The following is a 15,743-nucleotide window of genomic DNA, read 5'->3' as shown; positions in this document are numbered from 1 at the left end:
TTTCTTGTTCCTTCTGCCCTAGGGGTATAATGGTTTCCTATTGGACTGTTGTTAGACTTTAGGTGCCTCATCAACCCTTTACTGCTCCTTTAACCTTTCCCATCACTCTATCGGCAGAATCTCCATCAAGGTCTTCATTTAACTACCTGGGATTCTGTGTCAGAATCCTGACTGACATATATGTACATCACTCTCAAATCATATTTTCTCTCTTATGTTTTAGTAACCAAAAACCTGTTCAAACACCATTTTTAAGGTAAAGAGGAAGAGTACCCCATTAAGAACCAGAATACCCAGATAGTGATAGTGTTGTCTATGGGAAGTCACTCCACTTCACTGTAAGTGCTTGTCAAATAGCTGTAAAATAAGGATAATAAGTTCTTCCCTCCCTCAAACGTTCTGTGGTATTGTTCACTGTGAATACATTGCACAGAATAAAATGCTGTACAAGTAATGTCATCTTAAAGGTCATAGAAGAAAGAAAACATAAACAGTTGGCAGCTGGTTCCTATCAGGCAGATGAGAAAAGATGCAATGATTTTTTTAAAAAGCACTGAATACAAACTATAATCTCATAATCATGTTATGTTTTTAGTTGTTGGATAACAGGTAGCACAGCTGAGGGCCTGTGGTGTACAGTGGAGAAAATTTTGCAGAAGAGGCTTGACGAGGAGAGAGTTGAGAACGGTCCTTGCCAATCGTCCCCTGAGTATCAACCTCTCCAGACCTAATCATGGTCTGGGAATGTCAGTACATCAGGAGAAATTCTATCAGGTCTTTCATAGAAAAATTATCAAAAATTTCCAACAGCTTTATTCACTTCAGTCAGACTACACTGACTTTTCTTATCCACAAAGGTGCAAAGGGGTCAGTAAAAGGGCTCAGATGGTTCACAGTGCTGGCATTGCTCACAGTCACCCCCAGTAGATCATGTCCTCCCAAAACATAATGGAAAAAAAAATCATCTAGACTCCTTACCCTCAAAGTAAAGCACTGATCTGCGTGGTACCTGATGAAGAATTCTCATTCAACAGGAGACCCCCCAAAATGGAATATTACCAAAAAAGCTACTCTTTTTCCTTTCATCAAGGGTGAGAACTAAAATTCAAAAAAATTCAAAAGAAAATGAAAACTCAATAACTTACTGGTTACAGACTCTACCAAACACATCTTACATAAATGTTTTCTTATTTAATGTGATTAAAAGATTAAGAGTGAGATGGGATGAAAAAGCATTTCCAGAGAGGTCTCTTATGATGCTACTTTCATGCCTGGCATAATTGACAAGAGTTTTCAAAATCTTAACAAGTAAGACAAGAACAGTCATGGCAATAATTACCCTTCGAGCTGCAAGGTTCCCTGCCAGTTCACTGACTCTCGATTTTCTTTGATTTGCAAGTTCTTTGACAGAATTAACTCCATCAGAAAACATACTTATTAACAGTTGAAGTGGAACCATGATATCTAACTCCGATAATACCTGAGGAAAAAGGCATATATCCCCCCAAAAAACATGTAAACTTTAAAACTCAAAAAAAACTACATTTAACATTTTTTTCCAAAGCAAACTACTGGACACAAGGACATTTACCTTTACACATATTCTGACTATCAGCACAGTCATCATCAAATCTTAGCACTAAGAAAATCAAAGCAATATTGAACCTTCTCTTTTCCCCAACCCCAGCATCCAGTAAGTCACCATGTTCTCTCTATTAAAATTTCTAAGTTTCTTTTGATGCTGTCCCCTCTTCTTCACACCTGCTGCTAGTGCCTTGGTTCACTACCTTTCTCCTGGACTAGTATAAACTGTGAGCAATCTTCCTCCAGTCCATCCCCACTCTGATCTGAATACCCCATCCAATCTTGCTCTCTGGTACAAGCTCAGTGACTCTCTATGCCAAAATCAAGTCACCTTATCTGTAATAAATGTTCTGGAAATAGATGCCTCCTTTCTTCCAACAGAATTAATCCATCCCTCTTTTCTGCTTTCTTAGTACTTAATATATACCTTTATTAGAGCAGTTATCACCTTTTGTTATATTTAATTATTTAATATTATCACTCCCACTGTGGGCTTCTTGAAGAAAGGAAATATGAGAAAAAGATCATTTCTTATCCTATTTTTTTCCCAACGCCTATGACAGTGGCTGGCATATAGGAGTTCTGCAAATATTTCCCCAATTAATTAACAAATGAGTCAACTCCAACCACTGTACTGTCCATTTGAGTCCCCAAATGTTTAGACTAGGGCTTTAAAACGTCCTTCAACTGCAGCACTCTATCTCCAAACCAAAGCTGTATCAAAGCCTGGTCCACGGGACATGTAAACTGTAACTGCTCTAGCTATGGTAGAGACAGAGGTTTATAGCCTGCTTGCTCATCCTCGGATGACACAGCTTAAAGGATGTGTATCTGAGTAACTGAGGCAACACCTGGCCATCTGTAGAAATATTGCGATCTATTTGGGGATAAAGAAGTTACAATTCAGGCTCCCAAAGGTGACTTTTAAAAAACAGTCCTTTTACTCTTTGTGAATTGTGAGAAATATTGTTCCTTAGTTAAGAAGCCAGAGAGGCCTCAACTTGAAGAGCTTATGGGATCACATTCTTGTGTGACACAGAATGAGTATCTATACCCATAGTTAATCTAAACATTGATTCTGTCATCATTTTCTGAAAAAATGCTCAATCAACTTGAAGAGCTTATGGGATCACATTCTTGTGTGACACAGAATGGGTATCTATACCCATAGTTAATCTAAACATTGATTCTGTCATCATTTTCTGAAAAAATGCTCAAATTTTTTATCAGGTATTCAATTCAATTTAATAAATTTTTATTGAATATCCACTAAATACAAAGCATATATGGGAGAAACAGACAAAAACTAACCACAAGACCGAAACAGAATAGCATTCACACAGAGAACCTGCATGAACACTGGGAGAGGGAACAGTGAATTCTGATGGGAAGATGGGGTGTGAAGGAGCAGAAAACTTCACAGAGGAGGTAATTTCTGAGTTGGACTTTAAAGGTTAATTTGGAGTTCACAAATGGAGATAGGAGTCTTTCCAGGCTGAGGGAACAGCATGAACGACTCCCTAAATCAGTAGTTCCCAACCTTTCCAAGCAAAGGACCTGTTTAATATCAAAGATTTATCAGAATTCCTCAAGATAGCTATTACATTTTTAGTGTCCATTGATGGAAAAATACATAAAGACCAAAAGCAACTATGAATTCTGTAATACTATTGTATGAATTTGTATTGTGTTAACCATAACAGGAGCTACATATATTTGAACTTTATTCATTTATCTGTGCATATGCATAGACAGTCCTCGGCAAACATAGGGATTTACGGACTCTTTGCAATAACCTCTACCCAGGGATCAAAAAAACTCGTAGGCTAAGAATTATTGCCCAAAGTAATAAAAAGTATCATTCACTTACATGAAGCCATAGTAAAGCTTGCTCCTGCACAGAGGAGGGGTATCCTGTAAACCGACAACTAATAAAGCCAAACATCTCTTCCATTGAAAAAGGCAGAGGACAGAGCTCAATGTCAAACATTTTGCTGGAAAGCAGAGCAGCAAAAGTAAATGACCAGTGGGCATCATGTAAATGACCAATGGGTCTACTGATGCCACCAAAGTATTTCTAACTCTACCCCATTCAGGGAGCTAAACCCTTTAGATTAATTTGTGTTCTGAATTATTATTAGCATGCCTCATTTTATTGTAAGAAAATAGTTTACATCACTGGAATAGGTATCTTATAAATAATTCCTATGGCTGTTAATAACATTAGTGTTTATACTCATATTAGATTTAACAGAAGGAATTGCATTTCTAAGGAATTAGAGTTTCTCCCCAGCATCCAAAACCATTTTCCCTTTGCACTTTCCCACCATATCCCACCAATCATAAATTATATTTGAAACAAACAAACAATATATTGTATCTATTTATTATTACACAAGAACAAAATTTTTTTTTCTCGATGGTATCAAATCATCTTATAGTAGCTATTTCACTTGGGGGCTTCTAATTTCTCCATAGGATTGTTAAAAAGTAAGTAAGATTATACAAAATGCTTAGCAGAGTAACTGGCACACTGTATGTGCTCAATAAGTATTAGGTATCATTATAATTACAGTGACTTCATTAAACTACTTACCCACCTTAATACTTCCCTGAATTCTTTTAACTGATTATCTGGAACTTCTGTTCTGATGGCTTCCAGCCATTCCGGCATAATACACTCCCATACAGATTGATTGATGACATTGTAGGGGATCAGGCAGAGGATTCGGTTGAGACCTTCCTTCAACTGAGTCACTGTGCTGCAGGACTTATCCCAGTAACCACCAACCTGATGGGAGTTTCCATAGCCACAGGAGATAAGAATAAAACACAGTTGTTACAATTATACTCAAGGACTTCCTAAAGAAACAGGATAAAGACAACAGTTTGGGCTACTCAGGAAGTTCACCAAACATCCACATCTTCTCTGCTCTGGGAAATAACCATGACTGTGACACTAATGTTCTCACTCCACCATCTAAAGATGCTTCAAGCTCAACATCTATAAATCATCTCAACTGGCTGCCCTCTGGACTCAGAAGCTAGGTTTATAATTTACACCAACCATTAATCTTTGTTTTTCTTTTTGTTTCCTCATTCTAATCTATGCTCTTTTCCCCCTTTGCAGATCTCTTACCTCAGAATTTCTAACCTGAGCCTTCTTTCCACAGCAATCAAACCCTTCTTGTGTGTGTGTGCGCGCGTCTGTGTGTGTGTGTGTGTGTGTGCATGCAAAACTTCAAGAGGCATTTCAGACAGGGGAAATGTGGGGATCCACTCAAACCCCCAGAGCTCATATAAAGATTATTTTAAAGTGAAAGCATTTCAGCTAAAGAACATGCAGAAGGAAATATTATCTGAACTTCCATCATCTGACTAAAGCAAAGACTCCAGAAAATATACCTCCATTAATCTCCCTGTAAAGAAAGTTTCCTGTGAATTCAGCTGCTATGGAGACGGTCCAGTGCCTGCCCAGCTCCATTAACACCAAAAAGCCTCACAGAACTTTGCATACTTTCTCACTGAAGCCCAGCAAAAACCCTTTGTGAAGTTTGGTATATAAATCTTTTATCTCTGGCTATTCTGGGAGTAATTCATCACTGAGTACTCCCACATGTACTCATAAATAAACCTTGTCTTCTCTCCTATTAATCTGTCTATTGTCACTTAATTTGCAGGCCCCCAAAATTGGACTCAGGTTGGAAAAGTTTTTCCTCCTAACGTAATCATTTCTTCTCATCTTCCAGAAGCAGATTACACCAATCCTTCACTATTCCAAAAGAAACAATAATAGAAAACATATCAACACATTCAAAGAACGCCAGGAAATGGGAAATTTCCAATACGCAAAAATTCAGTTTTATGAATGTCAGTAGGTGGCACCAAAGAAGAAAGAAGTATACCTCGATAGATGCACAGTTCACTCTGAATCCTGGAAACTGAATAAAAGCTACCCCTTTAGATGATCTGTGTTCTGTTTTATCCTCAAATGTCCTATCTTAGCACAGTTTTAAACTGAAAACGGCCTCAAGACCTCTTTGCAAGAAAACAAAAAATCACAAATAATAGTAAAACTTAGAAAATACATTGAAAAAATGTCAGTTATTGCTGCCAAAAGCTGGTTCTGGGCATCCACCTTTCCGGGCTAAACACAAACTATACTATATTCAAGAAACATGGGTTCTTTCCAGCCGTTTGACTGAAATCTGTGACCCACTGAGGCAAAAGCAAAAAGATAAGCACAGAGAAATTTGTCCTGTAAGCCAGAGGACAAAGAGCATTTTGGCAGTCCCTGAACCTTTTTGGTATTTCATATCTAGAAATATGTGAGAAACCACCATAATTTCCCCTAGATGAATGGTAGCCTTTCCAAAGAACGTAAGCCAGAAAAGGACTGAGCTTTAGCAACCTCACAGAAAGGCTTTTGTTGCCGTTGTGTGTTTCTTAATCAAAATATTCAGCAATGTCAAGAAAGAACATTCCCTTAAATTTTTAAAGACACCTCACAAGTTCATCTTTCCATTCTTCCCTATCCCAGATCAACATCAAAGCAGCACATCACCTAAAACTCTAAAACTAAACTCATTTAGCTATATTAACTAAAATAAGGAGAGATGCTCCTCTTCTACAGACACTGATAACACTCTAATGGCTATGATAGTGCTTCTCCCACAAGTCCTCATCTCTAAAAAGGTCCAGGCTGCAGACCTCCACTTACCCTGGCAAATTCCATGGGTTTGGGAAGAAGGCACATGACCATGACATCAAAGCGAACATCGCAGACTGTCTTCAACCACTTGGTAACAAACTGAGGCTTAAGTTTTTCCACCAAACTTCCAACTTCATCATCCATCATATATGCCGTGGAGTGAAACCACTGAAATACCATGGCCACCAGCCGGGCCAAACTTTCCGTAGGTGTGTTCTCACTCGGTGTGCAAAGGCTCACCTTAAGGCAGATAAAAACCTTGTTCAGCCTCCATTCATCTTTACAAAATTATTACATGTACATTTAAAAGCAAAGAAAAAATAAAAAGTCCCAGATAATCCATTTGAAACAGGCAGTTTCATAAATGATGATCACTTATCTAGAAACTGTGTTCCTCTCTACAGGGACACATGATTGCAAAAATAATTTTCCTTCAAGATTTCACCTTCCAATAAGCATTTTTTCTGCCAAGAAATCTATTACATAATCTGTACTAGATAAATTTTTTTTTTCCTTTTTGTCTTTTTTACTGACCGGTAACGGGATCGCAACCCTCGGTGTCAACGCCCGTACCGGGGACCGGCAACAGGCTCGCAACCCTCGGTGTTGCACCCGCACCGCGCTCAGCCACTGAGCGGGAACCGGTCTCCACATGGGATCTGAACCCTCGGCGGGAGTGCCGCCGCACTCCCAAGCGCCGCACTCTCCAGTGCGCCACCGGGCCAGCCCTAGATAAATGTTTTTAAAAAGTTAAGCCGTCAATATCTTCAGTGAAAAATAATCTATATCCATTTCAGTTCTAAAATAATCAGATTTAACTAAGAATTTTGTATCGGTAATAATTTTGACACCACGGAGCCTCCCAATTCACCACATTATAAGGAGACTTTTTAAAACATCAATCATTCTTTTTTTTTTTTTTTTTTTGCAGCTGGCCAGCAGAGATCCAAATGTTTGACCTTTGACCTTGGTGTTATAACACCACGCTCAAACCAACTGAGCTAACCAGCCAGCCCAATCATTCATTCTGAAATAATCTTTTATTGAGCATTGTAGCAGGGACTAGGAATACAAAAAATAAATAAAACACTATCTCCACCTTCAAAGAGTAGTAGCTATTCACAGTAGTAGCTATTATGTCATTAGATAATAAGTTCTAGAAGCAAGACATGCTAAATCGACAATTAAATCTCAATTTGATAAAGACTTTTTCAGAGAACTACGGGCAATGATAAAAAAGACGTATCACTATGGGGACTTAACCCATGTCTCCAGTGGGCAAAAACAAAAAGCCTGCTGGCTTCTCTGAAGAACTGGTAAATTCAGCTTGTTTAGGAATTTGGATCTGTACAGATTTGATCTCTACTGAATGAATGTTGCAGTTGAATCTGTCAATTACAATCATATTTCTTGTGTTAGTTTGCCTATAATTTCTCTGGCATACACAGACTTGCCAGAAATATACAAAAAACTCCACAGAGACTGAACTTTCAAGAAAAATTTCATGTGCATAGATGATGGGACATGAATTATATATAAATTATATTGACTTCAGTATTTGACAATATACACTAGCAACTTTTCCATTCGTTTCCTGTCAAAAACATGCATTTGAACCAGTCTAGACCCTGGCACTGTAGGTTTCAACACCTGGCTGTTCATTAAAACCAACAGGGGAGCTTTTCTAAAGATTCCCAAGATTCTGGGATGGGATCTGGGCATTGTTATTTTTAAAAGCTTTCCTCGGTAAATCAAATGTGGCGCCCGGGTTGAGAGCTCCTGCCCTGGAGTACACAGTCCCATTGCTAAGGTTCATTTTTCACTATTTACTCCTTTCAAAAGAGAAGGAAAAATTCCACATCAGTGCAATCCTGGAATGAGAAATAAGAGACTGAATAGTTAACATCTTTTTCTTACTAAGAACCATATTCCAAATTGACTGAGCAGCCTCTGGTCATGTTTGTCATCGTCCTTGTTGTCAAAGTCAGCATTATCCAGGGAATGGTGAGAGGAAGAGAGGCCCAGCTGCCGCCGGCGATTCAGCTCGTATTCCCTCTGCTCAGCATGGAACTCGGCTTCTTTCAACAAGCTGCCAAAGAGGGGTGATTTCAAGTTAGACTACGGAAAAACACATTCTAGATCACGAGCTATTTACAGCAAGTACTTCACAAGTACTCAGTATCACGGATTGCTCTCCTTTAAATTGGCAGGCATTATACCAGGAAGCCTACTGCATTCCCATTTAAAAGATGAACAAACGGAGGCACAAAGAAGCTAATGCCTCCAATGAATTAGAGTCGAGCAGAACAGATGCCTTCTGACTTCTGGTCCACCAACCATCCCACTATAAATCAATGGTTCCCCTATGTCTATCGTGGGGTTATGTGGATAGCGAATTCGTGATACAAGGAGAGATTGAGGAACTTGTACTCAAGTGGAAAAATATTCAGTATCCGGTATGCAAAGACCTGAAAGTGAAGCTATGAAGATGCCTTTTTCAATTTGCTAAACAAGTAACAATTTCAAAACATGATACTCAATGTTGGCAATGGTGCAGCAAAAATCAGCAACTTCATACACACTGCTGACATTGTAAACTCAAATACATGCTTTGAAAAGCAATTTGGTAATGTGTCAAAGCCAATAAAGATTCATACGCCTTTGAGCCAGTCAGCCCACATGTGATAATCCACCCTACCCTAAGAAAATAAAAAATACAGAAACAGCACTATGCACAAAAATATTTATTCTTTGATAAATTATAAAAGAAATCTATTATTTATAAAAAATCTATTACAAAAAAGTAGTAGCAATCTAAATATCTAATGGTGGAGGAAAATAAATTGCATCTACATGAATATTATGTACTTGCTAAAAAATGATAAATATGTAAACTATACAACAACATGGAAAAGAGCTAACAGTCTAATGTTACATCAAAAAGAACTGTAGATACACTGTGATTACAGTTATATAAATAAAACACGCATATGAATAAATCTAGAACACATGCAAAACTGATGATGATGATGATGATGGCAATATGGCTGATTTTTTTTTTTCCTTTTTTTTTTTTTCTTTTTTTTTTTTACTGACCGGTAACGGGATCGCAACCCTCGGTGTTGCGCCCGCACCTCGCTCAGCCAGTGAGCGGGAACCGGTCTGTATGTGGGATCCGAACCCTCGGCGGGAGCGCCACCATGCTCCCAAGCAGCGCACTCTCCAGTGCGCCACCAGGCCGGCCCAGCAATATGGCTGATTTTTTTTTTATTTCCAAAGTTTCCATAATGTTTTATTTGACAAATATTTATTGCATTTCCACTATATGTCAGCAATTGGGAGGAGAGAAACAAAAAACACTTATCCTTAAAAACTTATATTCTAATACTATTTATTTAATTTTTAAAAATCTTGCCTCAATGAAAAGTATACAAAAAGAGAATAAGTCTAGGGGTTATCACGCTGCTTTCTCTGTCATGTGATAGAAGGGAAAAAACAGCAGCCTGCAAGTTCTGGCCCTCTCTGACCCCACAGCCTCATGGTTCACCCTAGCACCCAATTACTCGGAGTTTGCCGGCACCTTGCTGTTCCTATGCAGGTAATTTGTGCGTGCCACCTTTCCTTCCTCCTGACTGGCTAATGCTGCTCTCAGTCAAGCCAGGCATCCCCCCCACCCCTTATTCCGATTGGCACCTCCACCTCTTTCCCCTGAGACCCCTTCACTCCATGCGATCACTAAGCTCACAATACTGGACCACAATTACAATTTTCAAGTAATTTTTCAAGCAATTCAATTTTCATGAGTAATTTGAGGGCAGAGACTGTATTTTATTCCCTTCTGTCTCCCAAGTGCCTGGCACAGTGCCAGACACATAACAGACATTTGATTTATACACACAACACACACACACACACACACACATATATGGAATGGATGAATTAAAATATCACTGCAATGTTGTGGGAAGATGAACTGCTAAGCTGAGGGCATCTGAAGTTGGATTAAATTTACTCATCTCACTGTGCAAAGGTTAGTGCAAAGCGAAGGTGATGTTTTCAGGGGAAGCTACTAGCAAAGCGCGTGGTACCTGATCACCGCCTCCACTGCACAGACCAGCTCCTCGGCACCACATTCCCGGGTGTTGATGGGCGGAGGGGAGGTCTGATAGAGGTGGGTCTCCGCAGCAGCCCCCACTTCATTACTGTGATGATTCGAGTGACATCTTTTGCAGTACCGAACAGGCCTGTTTCCGTGACGACCACAGCACCCTGCTGAAAAGCAGGTGACAACTGCTCTTCTAACATGGGAACTGCAATTCTAGAAGTAAAAAAAAAAAAAAAAAGGGAAATTAATTAAAATTGACCACCGAGGTAAACTTGGCTAAGAACTGGAACAAATGGAAACTCAAGGGGCCATCTAAAGTGACACCACATTTCTAAAGTGCCACTAGTTTCCAAAATGCAGGTTATCCTCTAAGTAGTGAGATTTCAGACATAGTTAAAAATAAAAGGGAGAAGAAGTGTTTTCTATTGGTGTGAGTGGTAGAAATGCTCTAAATATCAGTAAAACTGTGTTGGAAAGCCATCTGTAAAGTCACCTCAGCTATGGGGGGAACAGAAGTAAGGGGGGAGGCTTTCTGGATTATTTCAAGTTAATGTTTCAAGAGTTTTCAGCAGAAATATAAAGAAAAAAACTAGAACAGTGGTCCAGAGAGAGCACATCACCGCAAATCAAAGTAGGAAAGAAATAATTTTCACTCCCAGAATAAACGCTTTCAAAATTATTTTATCGGCCACTTGAAGAGCAGATTTCCATTGCAGCTTGTCTGTCCTTGCTGCCTTCAAGGGCAGGTGGGGGTTGTGCTGCGCTAAGTTGGCCCCAGTGCAGGCCCCTCCACTCCCACCAGAGCTCTCTCTATGAGGACCTAAAGAATACGTCAACTGACACCACAGCGACACACCAAAACACAGCAAGAACCGGTCACAGAATCAGCCATTGACATCAACCACAGAAAAGGAATCAACAGGCGAAGTGATGGAAATGAGATGACAAGAGTGGTGTGTGAGAGGTTCCAAAGTTCAGGGAGGCTATTGTCACAACTGCCCTAACAAGAGGCAGAGGAGTGTGACAGCATCCACGGGAAGCAAAAAAATGTGCCCCAGCCCGTCAGAGATGCTGCCACCACACATTCCTATGTGTCCAGAGAGCGTTTCAGCCTTTCAGCGGGGCTTGTAAAGATGTGAACACCCCTAAGACCCTAAGCCTTTAGGAACTCAGCTTGGTGAAGATTCGAGAACCCTCCACGACAGATAAACTGGGGGAAGACAAAAGGAAAAAGGCAAGTACAAAACCTACATCAAAACTTTGACAATGTACTGAATGTCAATGCCCACTTCAGAGCAAGGCTTGTTCCACTTTGGTCCTAGAACAAGGCTGCTGACTCTACACACTAGTTTTGGAAAAATCTCATTTTCTCAACAGGACTCAGTCCACTCAATCATAAAAGCAAGATGGGGATAGTCAGGCTACTGTATTTTCAAAAATTTCCACCAGAGAGCATATGCTCATTGTCTTCAGAGTTTAAGATGCTTATAATTTTTTTTATTAATTATTTTGAAAAAAATTATTTGTTAAAATACAGTGTTTCTTCTGTATTGGAAGCCCTCATCTCTTTGGTATCCAAGTCAGCCCTGACTTCTCTAAGTGGGTTATTTTTCTTGCTTTGTGGCCTTTCTCTTTCACACGCTAAGGTTCACTCTGGAATCACATGAATCTTTATTAGTCTGGGGCTTCTCTTGCTCACCCACCAAACCAGTACCACTCTACCAGCAGTGCAGTAGGCATTAAAATATATTCTTAGTGTTTATTTCTTCCTTGTGGTTATTGCTGTGGTCTGAATGTTTATGTCCTCCCTACCCCACAAATTCTTATGTTCAAATCCTAGCTTCCAAGGAGATGGTAGTAGGAGGTGAGGCCTTTTGGTCTCTGACTTCATGACTGGGATTACTGCCCTCATAAAAGAAGCCCCAGAGAGCTAGCTAGTCCTTTCCACCATCAGAGGATGCAGAGAGAAGGCACCATGTGTGAGGAACAGGCCCTCCTCACCAGATATGGAATCTGCCAGTGCCTTGATCTTGGACTTCCCAGTCTCCAGAACTGTGAGAAGTAACTGTGTATTGTTTATAAGCCACCCAATTTATGGTATTTTGTCATGGCAGCCCATATGGACTAAGACAGTTACAATTAGTCTTTATTTCTTTGGGATTCTCACTGTTACATAAAAAATGTGGATATGGGTTTAGCAGGCAGTTATTAGGTACAATAAAGTCCTGAAGTTGAAGGTCTGCTATTTCCACCCTATTTTCTTTTTTTTTTTTTTTGTCCTTTTTGAGACCGGCTGCACTGCGTTCAGCCAGTGAGCGCACCGGTCATCCCTATATAGGATCCGAACCCGCAGCGGGAGCACCGCCGCACTCCCAGCACCGCACTCTCCCGAGTGCACCACAGGCTCGGCCCTCCTCCCACCCTATTTTCTACTACCCAAATAACATCCAAATCCTAGTATTGCGCTCAAGTTTTTTGACTTTTTACTGTAGACTTCTTGACTCATTACATACGAGAAAGGGAACTTCTTTTACCATAATTGTCTATGAATGATCAATGTGATACTTTCCTATGGTTTATGTAGAATGTAACAAATAAATTTAGATATGCAGAGAAAATAATGCCCACAATCTTTCCAAAAAATTCAGTTGTATAGATAATGTAGACACCAGCTACATCAGGAAGAAATCCGACAGGTTCGTAGCTATCTTGTGAAAGCAACAACAACAAGGATTTATGAAAGGTCCACCACACACCTGGTACAGTACTAAGTCCTCAAAAAAGTGCTTATTTGTATGGGGCTATTGTTACTCACTGACTGCCTATCTGATTTTTCCTTTCTTTCTCCTATACGTGTTCATATGTAAACTCAAGCAAATAGAGACATCTGTATCATGCCTGGGCCCAGTCCCTACTGTCTAGAGGCACTTCCAGCTTTTTCTATCAATAGGTAGAGATTATTTCCCCTTCTCTTGAATCAGAGAGGGCTTTGGGACTCGCTTTTGACCAACAGAATACAGCAGATATGACACTGTGTGACTTCCAAGCCTCCACCTCAAAAGACCTTACAACTTCCATTCTTGCTATCTTGGGACACTTGTGAACAAGCCCAGGCTAGCCTCCTGGAGGATGAGACACCTTGTGAACAAGTCCAGGCTAGCCTCCCAGAGGATGATATGCCTCATGGAAAAAGTATTCAGATGCCCCAGTCATTCCAGACATTTTGGCCATCCCAGCTGAGGCCCCAGATATGGGAATAAGGATGTCTGGGACCAACCTACCCACCAACTAATCATACTTGTAAGTATGAATCCAGCCAAGACCAGAGGAAATGCCCAGTTAATCCCAGCCAAACTGCCAGCCCACAGAATTGTGAACTAATAAGGGGCTATTGTAATAAACTATTATGTTTTGTTATGTCATAACTGAAACAGAAATTGACTCCAGAAGTGGGGTACTATCATAAGAAAAGCTGCAAACATGTTGCACTGGCATTAGGATCAGGCAGCAGATATAAGCAGTGAAAGACTAAACGGTAAAAACTGAAGGAAAGGCAAACTGTCGGTGGAGGACAAAAAAGGCAGTAAGGAAAGTGTCTTTGGAAGCTATAAAAAAGGTGACCTATATTTTATAGTAGTGAAACAACTGGCAAACTGTTGCCTACAATAACTTGTGAGACAGAAAAGGCATCTAATTAATTTGGGAATGTGACTAAGGAAATTTCCAGGCAGAATGTTGAAAGGGCCAATTATTTTCTGTTAACTGCATTTGATAGAGTATGGAAGGAGAAGGGTAAGCTAAAGAGAGAACTATTCAATTGGAAAGCAGAAGCTGGAGGAAATACAGAACAAACTTTGGAGTGGATTGTTATTGAGAATCTGGAACAATTTAATTCCTGTATGTTCAGTGCTGTTGTAATAAAAACCTAAAACATGAGTGACTGGCTTCATACCAGGCAGCAGGAAAAAGCTAGAGAGGCCTTGAGGAGATGGTTAGTGAAGTCAGACACACCTCAGGGAAGACTTAAAGGAAAGTGAGGAAAACGTTATCAGAAACTGGAAGAAAAGGATATTTGTTATGCAATGGTATAAAAATCAGCTACAACATTGCCTGCATAATGGAAAGTAGGAAATGCACCTAATAAATTCAAGAACTACCTAAGGAAATTTTCAAGCAGTATCGAAAGTACCACCTGGCTTCTTCTAGAGGCTTATAGAAAAATGTGAGAGAAGAGAGATGAACAAAAGAATGAATTACTCTGTTTTCAACTAGAATTTAAAGGGAAAATATTGAGCTGAGGATAGTCTTTCCAGCCCACATATGGTTCTCAAGGTAAGAAAAAATTCCAGGGCAAACATTAAATCCAGGGCCTTAGCAATAAAATGTGGTCTCAGAGGGAAAAGATGATGCCAGTGGCTTGAATATAAAATCCTTTGTAAAGAACTACAGAATTTGAGATCTCAAGATGGCGACAGGTCTGGAGCGGGCGTGCCAGAAGACAGCGCGAGCCTGAGAAGTGTGCGCTGTGCTGCCAGAGTACTATTTGCATTTCCAAGAGCAACAAAAAAAGAATAAATCATTGATCAACAAATCTACAAGGACAAAAAAGCAACTACAGATTCGAGGTTTCAGGGCCAACACAAAAGAAGATTCCTGAGAGTGCCCAAGCCACCCTGCGGGACCGAGTGAGCAGCCCAAGGCAACAAAGGCCAAGAAAGACGGCAGTGATGACACAGAAATGGAGAGGAAGGCGCTGGACCAGCCCAGCTCTGTGAGCTCTGTGAGTGACCTCCAGCCCAGCCCCACTTGCGGGGCAGACACGCATCTGGCTCTTGCCTACCACACCAGGCTAGGCCCCGCACCAGCGCTGCCTCCATTTTCTCAGGTGGGGGCAGAGCCGGCCGGCTTGGATCGGCCAGGCCTGCCCTCCTCGCTTGGCGCGGCTCCTCACTGAGCCGTGCCACTTGCGTGCCTCGGTGCGGGGCCCCCCGGGGCCTGTGGACCGGCCTACCATCCCACTCCCCCCGTGGATCTCTGGTGGGGCTGGTGGCAGGGGGAGCCCCCAGCCAGCGTTGGGAGGGCAGAGAAGAGGAGCCTGCCCAGATTGTCACTCCACCACACCCTGGGCTTTGGCCCCAGGGAAACTTCCCATTTCCAGGAGGCAGGTACCATCTCTGTGGCCATCAGTTCGGAAGAACCCCAAACTAATTTCTGGTTGGGAGAGGTGAGGCCGGAGCACTCTCGAGCTCGCTTGAACCTGCCGGAGAGCTGACTGCCAGCAAGCACCCAAGTCGGCCCGTGCTGGGGGGATTCAAAGAGGAACTGTGTGCTGTGGGATCCTCC

At 41.0% G+C, this 15,743-nt stretch overlaps 1 protein-coding gene across 1 annotated transcript in view; it reads right to left on the bottom strand.

The window, feature by feature from the left end:
* LOC103606191 (protein unc-79 homolog) overlaps positions 1-10,613 on the bottom strand; it is a gene marked incomplete at both ends in the record, with an annotated part of 122,513 nt that extends 111,900 nt beyond the window's left edge. The window contains 6 exons of the mRNA XM_008590782.1: positions 1,340-1,480; positions 3,455-3,578; positions 4,185-4,375; positions 6,305-6,535; positions 8,213-8,384; positions 10,384-10,613. Of these exons, the coding sequence (XP_008589004.1) occupies positions 1,340-1,480; positions 3,455-3,578; positions 4,185-4,375; positions 6,305-6,535; positions 8,213-8,384; positions 10,384-10,613 (1,089 nt within the window). The remainder of the gene's footprint in view (positions 1-1,339; positions 1,481-3,454; positions 3,579-4,184; positions 4,376-6,304; positions 6,536-8,212; positions 8,385-10,383) is intronic.
* Between the last annotated feature and the right edge of the window lie 5,130 nt (positions 10,614-15,743).

Source organism: Galeopterus variegatus, unplaced genomic scaffold (genome assembly GCF_000696425.1).
Source record: "Galeopterus variegatus unplaced genomic scaffold, G_variegatus-3.0.2 Scaffold6365, whole genome shotgun sequence".
Taxonomy (NCBI): Eukaryota; Metazoa; Chordata; class Mammalia; order Dermoptera; family Cynocephalidae; genus Galeopterus; species Galeopterus variegatus.
The sequence above is the reverse complement of the archived record's forward strand: the minus strand, read 5'-3'. Positions and strand labels throughout refer to the sequence as shown.